Source organism: Dromiciops gliroides, chromosome 3, assembly GCF_019393635.1.
Source record: "Dromiciops gliroides isolate mDroGli1 chromosome 3, mDroGli1.pri, whole genome shotgun sequence".
Lineage (NCBI taxonomy): Eukaryota > Metazoa > Chordata > Mammalia > Microbiotheria > Microbiotheriidae > Dromiciops > Dromiciops gliroides.
In genome coordinates this window covers 617,622,240-617,641,523 of record NC_057863.1, presented here as the reverse complement: position 1 = coordinate 617,641,523, position 19,284 = coordinate 617,622,240, and the positions used below count along the sequence as shown (strand labels likewise).

General features: G+C 44.4%; 1 protein-coding gene across 1 annotated transcript in view; it reads left to right on the top strand.

The window, feature by feature from the left end:
- Nucleotides 1-1,834: 1,834 nt before the first annotated feature.
- Nucleotides 1,835-19,284, top strand: part of PADI3 (peptidyl arginine deiminase 3) — a 44,456-nt gene continuing 27,006 nt past the window's right edge. Inside the window, exon 1 of the mRNA XM_043994928.1 lies at nt 1,835-1,954. Coding sequence (XP_043850863.1) covers nt 1,863-1,954 — 92 coding nt within the window. The 5' untranslated portion in view covers nt 1,835-1,862. The remainder of the gene's footprint in view (nt 1,955-19,284) is intronic.

The window sequence follows — 19,284 nt, the reverse complement described above, 5'->3', positions numbered from 1 at the left end:
AGGTGCCTTGCAGATGGTGCATTCTCCAAACCTGTGCCCAGAGTCAGTAGCTTTTCTAGTAAAGTAGAACTATTTGCCAATTACTTCTGCCCCTGGGGCTGGGGCAACCATTCTTAGAAATCCATTTTGCAGTTAAAAAACCTGATAGAGTTTAAACTGGCCAGGTAAAAGTCCTTGTATAAATATCAACCTGGTGTGGGAGTGGGAAAATGGTGGGACCAGGAGTCAAGAGACTTGGGTTTTAATCATAGCTATGCTACTAACTTACTGTGAGATCTTGGGCAAGTCCCTACCCTTTCCTGGCCCTCAATTTTTTCATCTGTAAAAGTAGAGGATTGGGCCAAATGTCTCTAAAGTCCCTTTAAGCTCTGGCATTTTTATTATAAGGTTCCCCCATTGTATATCAATATTCTTTATTTTAAGGTTCCCTTCCAGCTCAACCACTCTAGCAATCAATCAAGAAGATGCTAATGTGCACTACTAACAAAAAGATGAAATTTTACTGGGATAGATGTAAAGTCATACATTTGGGTCCAAGAAGTCAACTGCACAAGCACAAAGTGTGGGATGGGAATGTGTGACTAGATAAGACTTGGATTATGCCAGGGTGTGAGCAGACTTCAAAAATATAACAGTGTGACATGGAAACTAAGCTCATGGAAACTAAGCTCTGGCTACATCTGATCGGCACAGGGTACAGAATGAGGGAAAAGTGCAGTCCTACTGTACTCTGTTCTAGGCTACCATATTTGAAGAAGGATATTGATTAATGGAACACATTCAAAGAAGGGTGGCCAGGGTGGGGAGGGGACTAGGGAGCATCAGTTGAAGGAACTTGAGATACTTAGCCTGGAGAAGAGAATACTTAGGGAGACTCACTCAATCGCAAAGATTTTATTAAGCACCTACTATGTGCTGAGCACTTTGTTAGGTATTGGGGGATACAAGGACAAAACCCCCAAATAATCTCTGCCCTCTCCCATTCCCTCCAGGAAGATGACATGCACACAGATAGGTATATATAGAATACAGGATTCGTTATTCACACACATTGGGACCTAGCTGTAAATGCCAAATAGATAAAAGGCAGTTTAGGAAGGGAGGACGCTAGTAGTTGGAGGTACACGATAGCTGTCTGGATATATGGAGGGCTGTCACGCAGAAGACCAGTGAGCTCTGTTTTGTTTGGCCCCAGAGGGCCAAGGAGGCAGATTTAGGCTTAATGAATGAGGAATATTTCCTAAGGCTCAGCAGTGTCCCAAAGTGGAATGGGATGCTTGGGGAGAGAGCTGGGAGTCTGAGAGCAAAGGCTGGGTGACCGCCAGCCAATGTGTTGGAGGCAAGATTCTTGTTCAGGGGCCGGTTGGACTAGGTGGACTTTATGAGGTCCCTTCTGACTCCTAGACTTTGTGATTTATGAATATCTTGCCTGCTTAGGAAAATGCCCTCCAGAAGCATCTGGTTCAAAGACAGAGTCAGCAGCATTCCAGTGCCCCCAGTTCTGCTGGTCCAGTGGGCTCCTGACTTTCTGCACCCCACCCTACTTCCCCCCACCCCAGCCAGGAACAGAAAGTTCACCACCAGCTACCACGGTCAAGAAGCCCCAACCGTAGGCATCTCTGGGCGGGTACCTGCTCACTCCCCTTAGGGGCATAATTAGGTTGCAGAGGGCAACTGGTTCATATGTAAATGAGAGGCACCCTACAGCCAATTCTGTGCCTAGGTTCCTGGGAGGAATAAGACTCAGACCAATGAACTGCTATCTTTGAAAATGAAGAGGAGGGTTTCTGGCCCTTTAAATGGAATCATGATCGGCCTTTGGGGCAGTGGGGACGCTGGCCAGAGCCTGGTGGGGATTCATCATGTCCCTCCAGAGGATGGTCCGGGTGTCCCTTGAACACCCCACCAGTGCGGTGTGTGTAGCAGGAGTGGAAACCCTGGTGGATATTTATGGGTAAGAGGTCCAGATTGGTGGCAGTGGGTGGCTGGGGGAGGGATGTGGGCTTTTTTCTTGAAAGCTGGTCTGCAGCCTTCCTGGGGAGCTCTCACCCCAGGTGCCCCCCACCCGCCCTGCTCCTGGGGAGAGGGGAGGGAATGCTGAAATGAAAGAGGGGCAGGATTCATCAGTCATTTCTCTGTGGTGGTTGGCATTTTGTGATGAGAGGAATTCATTCTTGGTTTAGCCGTTCTTATGTGAGCTGTGGTGTAGAGATGCTGGCCAAACCACGGGATCATCTCCAGCAAGCCTGGGGAAGCTCTGACTGGCTCCAACATCAGAGGAAAAGAGAATTATCAGAGCATGAAGGGACCTTAGACCCTAGAAAGTCAGAACCGGAAGGGATCTTTGAGAATGTCGGAGCTGGGAGAGTGGTAGAATAGAGCCTGTTAAAATTGGCTGGGGTTGGGGCAGCTAGGTTGCGCAGTGGATAGAGCACCGGCCTAGGAGTCAGGAGTACCTGAGTTCAAATCCGGCCTCAGACACTTAACACTTGCTAGCTGTGTGACCCTGGGCAAGTCACTTAACCCCAACTGCCTCATTAAAAAAAAAAAAAAGTTGGCTGGGGCCTTCGAACACAGAAGACCAAAGGAGAAAGAGCCTTAGGCACCACCAGTCTCAGCCCCGTCTTTGAACAATTGAGCAGCTAAAGCTAAGACAGTGGAGGTGATTTGTCCAAGGTCATGTGGCTCTTAACTATATGGGAGGTGAAGTCTTTTACTTCCAGCCTTGGAGTCTTCCCACTTGAAATATAATCAATTTTCTTAAAAACCAAAATGAAACAAACACCACCCCCACAAACCTTTGCGAAAGCTTGGTCCTTGTGAGCTACAGCCTGGAACAAAGGCAGAGGCAAGATCAAACCTGGAGTCTGAAAGCCCCAGAGATTGGCAAGGTTTGGTTCTGGTGTATGGGGTCCAAGTTTGGAACCTGCTGGGATTGGAGCTTGTGGGGATCCTAAATCCAATGTGGGAGCTTTGTGAACTTTCTCCATACTAACAGATCAGATCATGGATTTGATCACAATTGTTCAGGGGCCTCCATCCCCTGGGATGGGATGATTGTGGATATTTGCTCCGGTGCAGCCTTTCCCCGACTTGGCTTCTTTGGGTTCTTGAGAGAAGGGCATCCCATCCACCCCTGTGGAAGGTGCCTCCCACATCTTCTGCTTATGGGAGTGTCTGATCTGGCTCTTGGAAAATGAATGGAGAGGATGCTCCATCTATATTTGTAAATATTTTTGTGCCCATTTTATAGATGAGGAACCTGAGTTTCAGAGAAGAAAAGCAACTGGCTCAAAGACATTCAGTGCACCTTAAATCCCATGGGTTTGAAGGAAGGACCTGGGAGATCATCTAGTTTACCTTAATCCCTCCTCAGGCACTTATTACCTCTGGGACTCTGGGCAAACCTCTCTGACCTTCAGTTTCTCATCTGCAAAATGGGGCTAATAACTCCTACTTTACATAGGGAGGATCAAAGGAGATAATATAACACACTTTGCTAAACTTAAAATTCTATCTAGGGGCAGCTAGGTGGCGCAGTGGATAGAGCACTGGCCCTGGAGTCAGGAGTACCTGAGTTCAAATCCAGCCTCAGTCACTTAAAACTTACTAGCTGTGTGACCCTGGGCAAGTCATTTAACCCCAATTGCCTCACTAAAAAAGAAATGTTATATAAACATGCGCTGTTATTAGAGTTATTTTCTAGATGAAGAGACTGAGGTTCAGAGAAGTGACTTGCTCAAGGTTGCTAAACTGGTATATGGCTGGGCCAGGACTCAAGCCCAGTTAAAGTCCAATGCTCCTTCCAATACACCACGAACACTACGTTCCTCCACTGAAACTTCTGGGGTAGCATCAGATGCAGCTGGAGAGAAGGGTGGGAGACTGGCTACAGGGCTATGTTGGTGGAGAGTTGAGTAGAGAGAGTGTGAGGAACCAGCTTTGGGGAAGGGCTGGGGATCATCCCGGCCATGTCCTCAGAAAGCTGCGTCTTGAAATAACAGCCTCTTCCTGCTGTGGGATCTACAGTAGAGAACAGGGGAAATAGCCTTCACTAGCTTCTGCCAGGAGATGGGGTGTTGGGGAGAAGTAGCTGGCAAAGTTCATCAGAGGCAGCCAATCAGGGTGGGAGAAACCATTGGGGGTGGAAGACTTCCAGTCAGGCGCCACTGCCCGCCCTCGGGCTGTGCACAGAGGTTCCTCACTCACCTGGCCCAGCTGCCTCCTTTTCATTCACTGTGTCTGAGAAGGGGATAGTCTGGGGATGGGTCATGGGGGCATCCTTAAGCAAGGATTGCCCCTCCTTTCCTGAAATGCAAGGAATCTCTTCAAGGGAGCAGGGATAAAATCAAAGAACTCATCCAATGCCAACCTCCTCATTTTGCAGAAGTGGAAACTGAGGCAGAGGGAGGAGAAGGGACTTGCCCAAGGTCATGCTCATAATATGTGCTGTTTGTTGAGTATGTTCTCATGGGTTTGCCTTTCACGTGTGAGTTAGAGACTCAATGGCCACTTGTGTCACTTTCTCATTGCAAATTCTGTCATTCTAAAGTGGCAGATCCAGGATTAAATTCCATGTCTTCTGGATTCTCTTTCTATTTCACCAAGCTATTGACATGGGAGTGGACATCTGGTTCCCACCCCACCCCACGCTTTTCTGGGGAAATCATCTGGGGCAGGATCTACCCTGGCGTTGTAAGGAGAGGACAGTATTGGCAGTTAGAGAACTTTGGGCAACACTCTGCCTCAGTTTCCTCCTCTGTAAACTGAGATGGCTGGACCAAATGGTTTTTATAATGAGCCCTATAAAACCACTACCATCCTTCAGAAATTCCTTGGACTTCAGAGAAGGGAAGACTTTGCTTGGTGGAGGGGAAGAATTACCTTGAGAGCAGATCCCAGTCCATGGCATGAAGAATTAGGTAAAGAAGAAGAAGAAGAAGAAGAAGAAGAAGAAGAAGAAGAAGAAGAAGAAGAAGAAGAAGAAGAAGAAGAAGAAGAAGAAGAAGAAGAAGAAATAATAGTAATATTTGTGTAATGCTTACTATGTGCCAGTTATTATGCTAAGCACTTTACAATTATTATATCATTTAATCCTCAAAACAAACCTGCAAGGTTGGTGCTATTATTATCTTCATTTTACAGATGAAGAAATTGAGGCAAACACAAGTTAAGTGACTTGCCCAGGGTCACACAGATAGCAGGTGTCTGGGGCCAGATTTGAACTCAGGTCTTCCTGACTCTGGGCCCAGCACTCTCTCCACTGTGCCACCTAGCTGTACTCTAGGTTGTTGTTGGGCCATTTCAGTTGTGTCCAACTCTTCATGGTCCCATTTTGGGCTTTCTTGGTAAAGATACTGCAGTGGTTTGCCATTTCCTTCTCCAGTCCATTTTGCAGATGATGAACTGAGGCAAACAGGGTTAAATGATTTGCCCAAGGTCATACAGCTATTAAATGTCTGAGGTTGGATTTGAACTTATAAGTCTTCCTGATTCCAAGCCCATTGCTCTATCCACTTCATCACCTAGCTTCTTGCCCACTAGATACCAGAACAAATTTTCAAAAAAGGGAAAAGAATGGAACCTGTAAACTGTTAGTTAGTGAGTTTGATGTTGATCCCTGACATTTTGGAAAACATTATTAAAGGGAAGGCTGATGGACATTTAGAAAAGGAATCTATGATCCCAAAAGACCAGTATGGTATCATCAAGAAGAAATGCCTACCTAATCTCACTTACTTTTTTGACAGGATTAGATCAGGGAGATGCTATAGATATATTTAGTCTATCTTTCAGTAAAGCATATGATAGAATCTCATACTGTTTTTATGTAAAATATGAAGATAGGTATGTATTAAGGGGTTTGGGCACTATTTGAAAGACTGGACCCAAAGAACAGTCACAAAGAGCTTGGCCTGGATGAGCTCTCTCAGATTGCTTCCAACTCTGAATCCAATGGACTGAAGGGAATGGGAATAAGGGTGTGGGACACTGAAACTGGAAGAGCAGTGTTGCCAATAGACATAAGGGTACACTCAGGGAACTATCCTGAAATTCCATCAAATCTATCCTTACTGAGCCACTGTGTGCCCAGCCTTGCACTGTACTCTGAGGGATAAAGGGGATGAACAATAATAACAGCAAAGAAGATAATAATAGCATTTACACAGTGCTCTGAGGTTTCCTAAATGCTTTACATATTTCATCTCATTTGATCCTCACAACAACCCTGGGAGCTAGATACTATTAATCTCCCCTTTCAACGGATGAGGAAAGTGAGACTGAGAGGGATTAAGTGTCTCACCTAGGGTCACACAGCTAGCCTGAGGCAGTATTTGAACTCAGATCTTCCTGGCTCCAGGCCCAGATCACTTTCTACTGTGGTACTTTCAAGTATGCAAAACTCTCTCCTTACAACAATCCTCGAACTGCTTAGAGCAGTGGTTCTCCAGTGTTTTGGCCTTAGGACCAAAAATTTGCCCCCTTAAAAATTATTGAAGACTTCAACTCTGGCCTCAGACACTTGACACTTAACGATGTGACCTGGGGCAAGTCATTTAACCCCAATTGAATGAAATAAATATTGAAGACCTTAAAAAACCTTTTGTTTACGTGGGTTCTATCTATTGCCATTTACAGTATTAGAAATGAAAACGTCTTAGTATTATTATAAAAATTATTTTGAGAACAGCTGAGTTAAAGAAAGATCAGAGTATGCTAAAAAAAATGGAGACCTAAGATGTGACCCAGTCTGGCTGGTTCCTAACATGAAAGCACCTGTTTGACTGACTCCTGATTTCTCATGCCTAAGGAGGGCTTTGCAGAGGGCACGCAGAACATGATCATTTGGAGTGGGATGATTCCATGGGATCTCAAGGCGTCTTGTTTTTTAAAAAGAAAGTATTATTATCCCCCTCTTAAAGATGAGGAGTTAGTCTCAGAGAGGTGACATGACATGCCTGGGGTTACTTAGCTATTAAATCATGTAGCTACAGGACTTAGAACTAGAAGGGTCTTAGAACTCATCTGGTTTAACTGCCTTATTTTTTCAGAGGAGGAAACTGAGGCCCATTGAGGTTAACTCAAGGTCATACATATAGTAAGTGATAGAGATGGGACCCGAACCTCTGTCTTTCCATGGCATATACACATGTTCTTCTCATTCTTCTTGACAGTCTGGCTGAGGAGACCAGGCTGACCTGTAGGAGATCAGAGAACAATGAAGGGTTAGAATGTGTGGTACAGCTGTTTAGGACATTCAGAGAGTTCAGCAAAATCATTGTTGGCTGGGAGTGGTCGGTGAAGGCTTCCTGAAGAATGTAGTTTTGGGCACCAGCCTAGAATGGGAAAGGCATGGAGGAAGGGGGTAAGACCACTGGATCTGCCATTCGAAGCCACTAATGTCTTAGCCATCCATATCCTCCAGGTTGAGAAACCAGGGCTTCTCCTTGGTCTGTAAAATGAGGGGGTTGGACTCAATGATCTCATCTGAGATCACCCAGCTCATAACTAGTCATGGGATTTCCAGTTGAAAGGACATTTTGACATCTTAGGATCCCAGATGTACAGCTAAAAGTTGACCTGGGAGGTCATCGAACCCATACCACCTTCTTCATTTTACAGATGAAGAGCTGAGGCCCCGATTGGTAAAGAGCCTTGCCCAGTATAATATAGGAAGGAAGGAAAGAAAACAATTATTAAGTGCCTACTATGTGCCAGGCACTGCGCTAAGCACTTTATAAATATTATCTCATTTTTGTTCTCACAGCAACCCTGGGAAGTGGGTGCTATTATTTCCCCCATACACACTTTACAGTTGAGGAAACTGAGGCAGACAGAGGTGGTCACTTGCCCAAGGTCATACACTGAGTAAAATGTCTGAGGTCAGATTCGAACTCAGGTCTTCCTGACTCCTGGCCTAGCGCTCTATCCACTGAGCCACCTAGTTGGTGGTGGATCCAGAATTTGACCTTAGGTCATGTGACCATAGCTCTAGACCTGAGATGGACCTTAAAGGCCATCTAGTCCAACCCTCATTTTAAAGTCACACAGGTGACTTGTTCAAGGTCACACAGGTATTAAATGGTGGAAGGGGCATTTGAACCCGGGTCTTCTGACTCTAGACTCGGTGTCTTTTCTACTGTACTGTTCCACCTCCCACAGATGAGGAAACTCAGGTGTAGAAAGGGGGAGTGATTTAACCAACTCACACAGCCAATAGGATAGCAGTACCTGGAATCAAACTGAGGTCTTTGGATTCTAAATCCAGCTTCTTATCTATCATCCCATGGGGTCCCCATCGGTGTTTCTGGGCAGTGGGGTGTACTGGAAGGAACCCTGGACTTGGAGGCAGGAGCTCAATCCCAGCTTGGTCACTTACTGGCAAATGTAAATTGGGGCAAGTCATGTCCTCTGTGAGTCTGTTTCTTCCTCTCTAAAATGGGCATAATAACTACACATTCACTGTTTGCCTTAGTGGGTTATTGTGGAGAGATATTCTTTATCAAATGTGATAGTAGGTACTTAATAAATGCTTTCCCCCCCCCCGCACTTTGCAAACCTAAAGAACTATAGAAAAATGAGTTGTTTCTTATTATTCTCATTAATAATAATAATTATTATTATTATTATTTAGATATGTGGATATTTTGGGGTGCTGGGGTGATGCGAGCCAGCAGAACTCTAGCAGCAGGTCCTGCAGAACTAGACAGGTTCTCCCCTTGCCATGATCTTAAAGAATCCATAGTTTTCTTCAAAGCATCTCAGATGTCACTCCTTTGTGAGTCCTTGCCTGCTTCTCCCACTTCCCCCCCGCCCAGTTATTAGGGCTTTCTCTCCCTCTTAGAATGATTTTGAATTTTCTTTGTATATACCTCATATTTACTTTTATGTGCATGTGTTGTCTCCTTTAAAAGAATGTAAGCTTCTTGAGGGCAGGAATTGTTTCATGTTCATCTTTTTTTTTATTGTTATTTCTATACCAGAGACCTGGTGGGGGCGTGAGATGAAATTCTGAACACCTAAGTGAAGTCTCTCCATCCTAGACTGGACTAGGTCTAAGGAAGTGTAGGCTGGCACAAGTAAAACCCAATTTTAATGTTTGCAGAGGGGGAGGGAAGACAGAGAAAAGCTCAGCAGAAGGCAGTAATAGCTCACTTTTATAAGAGCATTACACAGATATTATCTTCTTTGATCCTCTCAGCAGTCCTGTGAGGTAGGTGCTATTATTATCCTAATTTTGCATATGGGGAAACTGAAGTTGATGGAGAATCCCCTTTAGAACATCTTTCTGATAAGTGGTCATCTGTCCTTGGCTTGACTACCTCCAGTGATAGGAAACTCACTATCTCCAGAGGCAGACCTTTCTACTTCAGACACCTCTTATTGGGAGGAAGCTATTTCTGACATTGAGACTAAATCTGCCTTTGCATCACCCCTCCCCCCCCACCCTGCCCCCTTCCTGCTAGTTCTGTCCTCTGGGACCAATCAGGACAAGCCTGGTGCTTTCTCCAGAGGTCACCTCACTGCTCTCTCCTGCCTTTGATCTCCCATAGAGCTAATTAATAATAACACCCCCTTGATTTTTATGTAGCTTTTTTTATAGCTTCTAAGAAGCTTTCACATAAATCTTCTCACTTAGTCCCCACAGTAACCTTGTGAGGAAAACAGGGTAGAGATTATTAGCTCCATTTTACAGAGAAGGAAACTGAGGCTTAGGGAAGGGACAGGGCAGACTTGGCCAAGGTCACAGGATAAGCAAGTGCTGGGGCTGAAACCCAGGTCCCCTAACCAGGGGCCAGGAACACTTGAATTTGAACTCTGACTCCCAGACTTAAAGGCCATGTGACCCTGATGTGAATTATTGTTGTTATTGTTGTTATCATTCCTATACCATGGACCAGATGGGGGCTAGAGTTGAAATTCTGAGTCCCTAGGTGAAGTCCAAGTCATAAGATGCATGAAAATAGCTATCATAATAATAATGATGAGGAAACTGAAGCATAGTTAAGTGACTTACCCAGGGTCACACTGCCATTAAATGTCTGTAGGTACTATTATTATTATTCTCATTTTATGGTTGAAGAAACTGAAACAGACAGAAGTGAATGATTTGCCAGGGTTCTACAGCTGGTAGGTGTCTGAGGCCAGGTTTAAACTCAGATCTTCCTGATTCTGGGCCCATTGCTCTAGCCACTGCACCACCCAGCTGCCTCAGAATTATGAATACGGGAGTCTAAAATCGGTTAAGTTGTAAGTGCCCCAGGCAGTGCTCTAATTTGATTCAATTCAATTCAACAAGGCTTTATTAAGTGTTTATTATGCACCAGGCACTGCTAAAGTACTGGGGACACAAATACTGAAGTGATACAGTGGCAGCTTCCACTCTACTGGAAGGGATACCACACTATTGGAGATCACTGAGCGGCCAGGGAGGGGAGCTTTTGGTCCAGGTAGTCACAGGGTCTGTGAAAGGAGCCAGAGGGCAGGAAATTGTCACTCCCTTTCCAAATAGAGTACCATTAATTTAGTTAGGTTACTGAGCAAGGGTAAAAGGTAGAAATCTGAGGGGGAAGAGGAAGGGAGGTGGGGTATGTGTGTATCTGCAGGTGGAGGAAGTTTCCATGATAAGAGTTTCCCTTGCACTGGTGAAATCATGAACCCCGATCAAAAAGTTTGCATAGATAGACAGAGGCAGAGAGAGAGAGAGAGAAAGAGAGAAGGAGAAGGAGAAGGAGAAGGAGAAGGAGAAGGAGAAGGAGAAGGAGAAGGAGAAGGAGAAGGAGAAGGAGAAGGAGAAGGAGAAGGAGAAGGAGAAGGAGAAGAAGGAGAAGGAGAAGGAGAAGAAGGAGAAGGAGAAGGAGGAGGGAAAACAGAGGGGGAAGGGACAAAGAGAGAAAAGGGGTAGGAGAGACAGAGACAGATGGATGGATGGACAGAGACAGAAAGACACACAGAGAGAAAAACTCTGTTAATGATGTAGTGGGAAGAACATCTGGATTTGGATTTGGACCCAGGAAGACTTGAGATTAAATTCTGACTCAGAAACTAAAAGGCTAAGAAAGAAAGAAAGAAACTAAAAGGCTGTGTGCCCCTGGGCAAATCTCTTAACCTCTCTGAGCCTTGGTTGCCTCACCTGTAAAATGCAAGAGTTTCCACCGGCTGGCCTCTAAAGTCCCTTCCAGCTCTACCTTTAGGATGCTATGGGGTGGGGGGGGGGGGAGGGAGCTAGGTGGTGCAGTGGATAGAGCACCAGCCCTGGAGTCAGGAGTACCTGGGTTCAAATCCGGCCTCAGACACTTAAACACTTACTAGCTGTGTGACCCTGGCCAAGTCACTTAACCCCAATTGCCTCACTAAAAAAAAAAAAAAGAAAAAGAAAAAAAAAGGATGCTATGGATCCCCAATTTGACACTTAATGGTTGCGTGGTCTTGGGAAAGCTCTGCTCACCTCTCTGAGCCTCAGTTTTTTTCATTTGTATAAAGGGGCTGATAATATGTACCTTCCCTCCGTCACACAGGTAAGGGATGCAGTCTGTGAACCTTGATGTTCTATAGAAATGGGAGTTATGATTATGAGGGAGCCATGAGCTATACAAATAACTATAATGCAAGATGGTACATGATGTCCCAGGTAGCTGGGTTAACAGGAAGATTCTGTTTGGCCCTAAGGGCAGAACTGGGAGCAGGGGGGAGGGGAAGGAAGGTTGCACAGGGGGTAGTTTTAGGCTTGTTTTCAGCCAAGATTTCCTAACCATTAGGGCTCTCCAATGGCACTTGCCATGTGCCAGGATACAAAGAAAGGTCTGTGCCAGTCCCTGCTCTCAAGGGGCTCACAGTCTGATGGGGGAAGATAACAAGCAAATATAGCCAGATACAAGCAAGATACACAGAAGATAACACTGGAGAGAATCAGCAGAGGCAGCTAGGTGGTGCGGTGGATAGAGAACCAGCCTTGGATTCAGGAGGACCTGAGTCCAAATCCGGCCTCAGACACTTGACACTTACTAGCTGTGTGACCCTGGGCAAGTCACTTAACCCTCATCACCCCACCAGACAGAGACAGAGACAGAGACAGAGACAGAGAGACAGAGAAACAGAGAGAGACAGAGACCGAGAGAGAGTGAGAGAGACAGAGAGAGACAGAGAGAGAGAGAGAGAGAGAGAGAGAGAGAGAGAGAGAGAGAGAGAGAGAGAGAGAGAGAGAGAGAGAACTGGCAAATGAGAGGAACTAGAAGGGAGAGGGATTAGGAAAAGGCTTCTCAGAGAAGGTGAGACCTGAGAAGCTAGGAGGCAGAGAGGAGAAAGGAGAGTTTCAGGCATAGGGGGCATAGGAGGAAGTGCCCAGAGGCCAATGTCACTGGATCAGAATCCATGGGTGAGAGTGGGGGGAGGGGGCCATGAGTGTAAGCAGAGGTTGGATGGCTACTTGTTGGGTAGGTTGTGCAGAAAATCCCTGTTCAAGTAGGGGCTGGACTAAAGACCTCTGAGGTTCCTTCCAGCCCTGAAGTTCTTTGATAGGTCTTGTCTCTCTTCATTTCTCTGAGGGTCTCACAGAAGGACTGGTGAAGTTGCCTGGATACCTGAGGGCAGGGGGTCAAAGGGCACCTATCCATCCTGGAAATTATAGTCTAGAGAGGAGAACCGACCTCCTCCCCTCCTCACACCCCTGTAGGTATACCCATCAGGAGTATGGGAACTCCACGCAGGGCTGTTATTGTCTGACCTTCAAATTATAGGGATCCTGACTGATAATCTCTTCTTTTTTTTTTTTTTTACAAGTTGCTTTGGGATTCCCATGAATCATCCTGGGGAATTAAGGGGTCAAGATCCTGTTGTCCTCTTTTTCAGATATAAGGCATCAGGAACAAGTAAAATGGGCACCGTTAAGCCAGAATCATGGCATCTTCCCTCACTTCTCTTGTGCATACCATGAGCTCTCTGAGCAGCTGGCTCCCATTTGCTGTTCCTGTGCTCAGTACAGTGCCTGACATACAACAGGAGCTTAATAAATACTATTCAACTGACTGACAAACCATATCCCCAGTGAAGACAAACACATAGGAAGAGGAGGCTCAGGGTTCAACCCTTATGGGTGCTGCTTTTACTCCGCTCTTCTGACTCAACTGGCTTCTAACCCACACTCACCCTCAGCACATTTTCTCAACTGAGTCAGGAAATATGGGTTTGAGTTCCAGCTATGACATTTCACTTAAAGCTAGAAAAGGGAGTTTAGAGGCCAACAAATCCAAACCCCACATTTTACAGATAAAGAAACTGAGGCTGAGATAAATCAAGTGACTTGTCCATGGTCACACAGCTAGTAAGTGTCTGAGGGAGGATCTGAATTCAGGCATTTCTGGCTCCAAACCCAGTGTTCTATCCACTGCTCTCTATATGCTTCACAGAGACTCAGTTTCCTTCTTGGTAAAATACATTTATCCTGTTTATAGCTTGTTTATATGTAGCTGTTTGCACGTTGCCTCCCTTATCATACTGGGAACTCCCTGAGAGCCTCTCTTTGTGTTCCCTGAGCTTAGCATAGTGCCTGATACAGAGCGGGCGCTTAATGAATGACCATTGATTAGCTGTCTAGCTGAAAAGAGTTGTTCCGGGGTGTTTGTAAACTTACAGCATTGTAGAAAAGGGAGCCATTGTTATATTCCTCCAAATAAGCCAGACCCTTTACTACCAATGGATTCTTTTAAGTACTCTGGCATCCTTGCTCAGCTGCTCTGGATTTGCCGGGGAATCCCTAGCATACAACCCAAAGAATCATTTCATCTTCTCCCTTCACCTTCCAGAGGCCCCAGTTTCCTCATCTGTAAAATGAGGGAGTTGCATTCAGTAACCTTTGAGATTCCTTTTGACTCTAGATCTGTGGTCTCATGAGCCTATGTACATTTCCTTCTCTCTATGAGACATATTAAAGCCTGTGGAATGGTTGGATCAAAATTTGCTTAAAGCAGAGGATGCTTATGGGCATTTAAATGTCAAATGGAGGAGTTTCCAATTTTTTCCTTTTGCCAGTGGTCCTGACTTTTGTCTTGCCACTGCACTCCTATGACTCTGGAGGAGAAGGTGAGGCTGATGACTTTGCACAGCCCTGCCTCACTTAAGCCCAATTCACTCTCCTGAAGGACATTGGTCCTCTTTGAGAATGAAGGATGAACAACAACAGAAGAGTTTCACTTTTATCCTAGAGGTACTAGGGAGCCTCAGATGTTTTTGAGTTGCAGAGTGATGGGGTTAGAGCTGTACTTTAGGAGAGTCACTTTATTGACTGCGTAGGGTATGGACTGGAGTAAGAAGAGATTTGAAGAAGGAAGACCAAATAGGAAGATATTGAAATGAGACCTGAACTCAGGTGGTTGCTATATGGGAGGAGATAAGAAGACATATGTGGGAGATATTGAAAAGATGGAAATGACAGGATTTAAGAAATGATTGGATATGTGTGGTGAGGGAGACAAAGAAGATACCAAGGGTACAAAATTGGGTGACTGAGAGGATGCTGTTGCTCTTGACACCAATAGGAAAGTTAGAGGGAAGTTTGGAAGAGTGGGTTTGGGAGTAAAAATATGAGTTCTGTTCTGGACGACTTGAGTTTGGGATGACTACAGGGCATCCTGTTAGAAAGATCTCTAGACAATTAGTTGGTGATTCAAGGTGGAGGAGGAAAGAGAAACTACAGCTCTCTATATAGATCTGGGCACCATTTGCATAAATGATATTGTATCCTTGCATAAATGATAATTGTATCCTTCAAAGCTCAGCTTCCAGGTGTAAGTGATCTCTTCTCAGTTGGGTGTTGGGTTCCCTATGCATCCACTTTGGTCTCTTTAGACAACTTTCCTTTTTCCTTCCCATCAAAATTGTTTCTCTTCTTGTCTCCATAGTTTTCTTATTGAGAGCTTCCCATTCCTTCTGGGATGCTTCCTCTGTAGAATTTTAGTTCACAAGTTCTTATATTTCCTCTAAACTCTTTGGAATCTGTTTTACCAAATCTAAGATGCACACTAGACAATTCCTAGCTTCCATCTCTTTCTTTCCCTATCACATACTCGAAAATGATGTGGTCACTTCTCCAAGATTCCTATCATTTCTTCTCTGGCAACCAGTTTCTATCAATAAGAATCAAATTCAGAATAGAGCTCCCCCTTGTTAGCTCCTCCACCTTTTGAAGGCCCGAGTTATCATTAAGACAGGTCAAGAAATTATTACCTCTTCTGCTTTGGGCAGAGGGTAAACCCCAGTAGGTATCTAGATATTTGAAGTTTCCTGTCCTTGTTATACCATACCTGTCTCTATGCCAGACTTGCAATCTAATTCCCAAACTCTTCATCTATTTCATCTTTCTGTCCAGGTGGACTATAGTTTACTTAGACGACAAGACTGCTTCTGTTTTTGTCTCCAGTGACCTTTATTTGGATATTTTCCATCAGGCTCTTTCCTCTGGGTCCCCTATTTCATCATATGAATATATTTTCTTCATATGGTACACTACCCCCCTCCACATGCAGTGTTTCTTTTGAACAAGGTCTATGCTTCCAGAATAAAATTCCCACTCTTATCCAGCTAAGTTTCAATGACACATATGAGGCCAAATTTCCTTGAGTTAAGATTTCTAGTTCATTTTATTTGTTATTCATAATAAGTGACACACATATATAACCCATATATATATGTAAAGTATGTATGTATAGGTCAGAGTATATATGCATATGTGCATATATACATGTAATGTGTATATGAGCATGTGCATAAACAGTTATATGCAACAAGTAAAGTTCTTTATCATCATAGGTGCTTAATTAATGTTGGTTGAATTGAAAAGAGAGGGAGAGATTAGGTTGGGGATTGGGATGAAGTTTGACCATGCTCCCATTTCCTTTCCTACCATTTCAGTATAGCTCCTCAAATCCACTATAGTCCCCATTTAACTGATCCATGAGGGATGGGAATGTCCCATGGCAGAAGGGAGAGGGTTGGATGATGCAGGTAGGGAGAACTGGGACAGCAGGGAAAAGGCAGCATGATATATTTCTTGAGGGTTCTTAACCTTTTTTTTTCAATTATGGACACTGTTAGCAGCCTCATAATGATTAATAATAATAATAGCAACTATAATAATTTTGTCGTTATTCAGTCATTTCAGTTGTGTCTAACTCTTCATGACCCCATTTGGTGTTTTCTTGGCAAAGATACTGGGATAGTTTGCCATTTCCTTCTCCAGCTCATTTTACAGATGAAGAAACTGAGGCAAACAGGGTTAAGTGACTTGTGCAGCGTCACACAGCTAATGAGTGTCTAAGGTCAGATATGAACGCAGATCTTCCTGACTCCAGGTCCGGGCAGTCTATCCCCTGCACCACTTAGCTGCCACACCGCCTGTCTCCAAAAATTTCTAAAAGTATAAGGCTTGAAGGGACCCAACAGAACATGAAATCCTTTGGCCTTCCAATCTTTTTGGCCCACACCAAGCATTCTTTGCTCCAAGGAATCAGACACACTAAACTTTTAAACTGGCATTACCACGAGTGAGTCAGAAGACTCAGATCTGCCCAATCTGCCCCCACATAAGAGTTGCCACTTTGTCAAACTCATTATAAGTTCAAGGTCAGACTGGTTTTGTGAGTGGTGCCTACACATAATAGGCAAATTTGTTAATTTTGCAAACACTATACTTCTACTTACTGAGATAGGAGAGAGCAGGAAGACGCCAACATAGAAGTATGGGTTATTCAGAATTGAGAGAGTCCTTGCTAGCTAAGACTAAGTCTTAGGATGAAAAGCAAGGATTCTCTTTGCTATGGCAGGATGTAGGAGGAGGAAGACTTTCTGGGGCTGGGAGCTCCATGCTGGGCAGGATCTGAGAACAGCCTTAAGGACTTAAGGGTTTCTTCTATAATGTTGCCCATACCTCACCATGACACCCTTGGCCTATTGTCTCTCCTACCCCTTAGCCCCCAGTAAACTTGGCCAACTAATCAACAGCTAAGCACCCAAGGGCTGTTCACAGAATGGGAGAGGTCTGGATCTGAGTCCATTTTTAAAAGATCTGGAGCGGGGCAGCTAGGTGGTGCAGTGGATAGAGCACGGGTCCTGGATTCAGGAGGACCTGAATTCAAATCCAGCCTCAGACACTTAACACTTACTAGCTGTGTGACCCTGGGCAAGTCACTTAACCCTCATTGCTCCGCAAAGATAGATAGATAGATAGATAGATAGATAGATAGATAGATAGATAGATAGATAGATAGATAGATAGATGAAGGAAGGAAGGAAGGAAGGAAGGAAGAAAGAAAGAAAGAAAGAAAGAAAGAAAGAAAGAAAGAAAGAAAGAAAGAAAGAGAGAGAGAGAGAGAGAGAGAGAGAGAGGGAGGGAGGGAGGGAGGGAGGAAGGAAGGAAGGAAGGAAGGAAGGAAGGAAGGAAGGAAGGAAGGAAGGAAGGAAGGAAGGAAGGAAGGAAGGAAGGAAGGAAGGAAGGAAGGAAGGAAGGAAGGAAGGAAGGAAGGAAGGAAGGAAGGAAGAAGTAAAAATTTTTTAAAAAATGATCTGGAGGTTTCCGTGGACTTCATTCTTAAAATGAGTCAACAGTGGGACATGGAAGTCAGAGAAGTTAATGGAATCTTGAGCTGTGTGCATAGAGGCAGGCTGGCCACCACAAGGGGAGTCTAGCACCAGCTGGACCACTGCTTTGCCAGGTATGCGATAGGGTGACTTTAGAGCAGTGTATGGGTTGAATTAGCTGGCTGTGCAGATTCCTTCCAATTCCTCAATTCTGCTACTCCTACTCAAACGACATCAGGAATACCGGGTGTCCTAAAAAAAAAACAAAACCAACAACAAAAAACAAACCCTCAGTACATTTTAAAATGTCAATATCAGTAAGACTTCTGGGACACCTTGTATCATTCAGTTCAGTCTTGGGTACCACATTTTAGGAAGGACCATCGACAAACTGAAAAATTAAGAGGAAGGCAACTAGTCTGGGGAGGGGACTGGAAATAGAGAAACTGGAGATGCTTGTCCTGAAGAAGAGAAGACCAAGCTGGTTAATGATAATGATGATGATAATAATGAATAACAATAGTAACAATAACAACTTCCTTGTACTTTGTTGTTATTCAGTTGTTTTAGTCATGTCTGACTCTTTGTGACCCCATTTAGAGTTTTCTTGGCAAAGATACTGGAGTGGTTCACCATTCCCTTCCCTAGTTCATTTTACAGATGAGGGAACTGGGGCAAACAGGGTTAAGTGACTTATCCAGGGTCACATAGCTAGTCTGAGGCTGGATTTGAACTCAGGAAGACTCATCTTCCTGACTCAAGGTACTCTGGCACCACCTAGTGGCCCTCCATGGATCTGATGACCCTAAAAGAAGATTAAAAGAGGACATGGACAAGCAGGGAAATGTGTTGGCATTATCATATTAAATTTAACACGTGTATATTAAGCTCACAGTTTCCTATAAAACCATCTTTTTCTGCTCTTTCTTTTTGGATGTTGTATGTTGATATTTTTTACATCCATAATAAGGAAAAAATTAAAAAGAAACAAAATACTTTATATTCCGCAGTGTTGAGAGGTTAGCACAGTCATATAAAGTATCCTTATCCCCATTTTATTGATGAGGAAACTGAATCTCAGAAAAGGGAAGTGATTGGCTTGGGTCACCAAGTTAGTTTGAAGAGAATTCAAGTCTCCTGACTCCCAGACTACTGCTCATTCCATTAGAGATCAATGCCTTGAAGACAAAGTTATCAATGGGGTACACAGCAGAGAGAGTGCCAGCTGAGAAGACCTGGGTTCAAATCCCTCCCCTTACACTTACTCTTTTTTTTGTGTGAGGCAATGAGGGTTAAGTGACTTGCCCAGGGTCACACAGCTAGTAAGAGTCAAGTGTCTGAGGTCAGATTTGAACTCAGGTCCTCCTGAATCCAGGGCCGGTGTTAACACTTACTCTTTATATGACCTTGGGCAAGTCATGAAACCATCCTTGGCCTCGATGATTTCATCTGTAAGATGAGGTTGGACTAGATAGGTGATGAGATAGAGTGAAAGTCAGTTACAAAATAGAGTTGGTGGGGGCAGCTAGGTGGTGCAGTAGATAAAGCACTGGCCCTGGATTCAGGAGTACCTGAGTTCAAATCCAGCCTCAGACACTTGACTCTTACTAGCTGTGTGACCCTGGGCAAGTCACTTAACCCCCGTTGCCCCGCAAAAAAACCCAAAACAAAAAAACAAAATAGAGTTGGTTTGATGTGGGAACTGAGAGAACC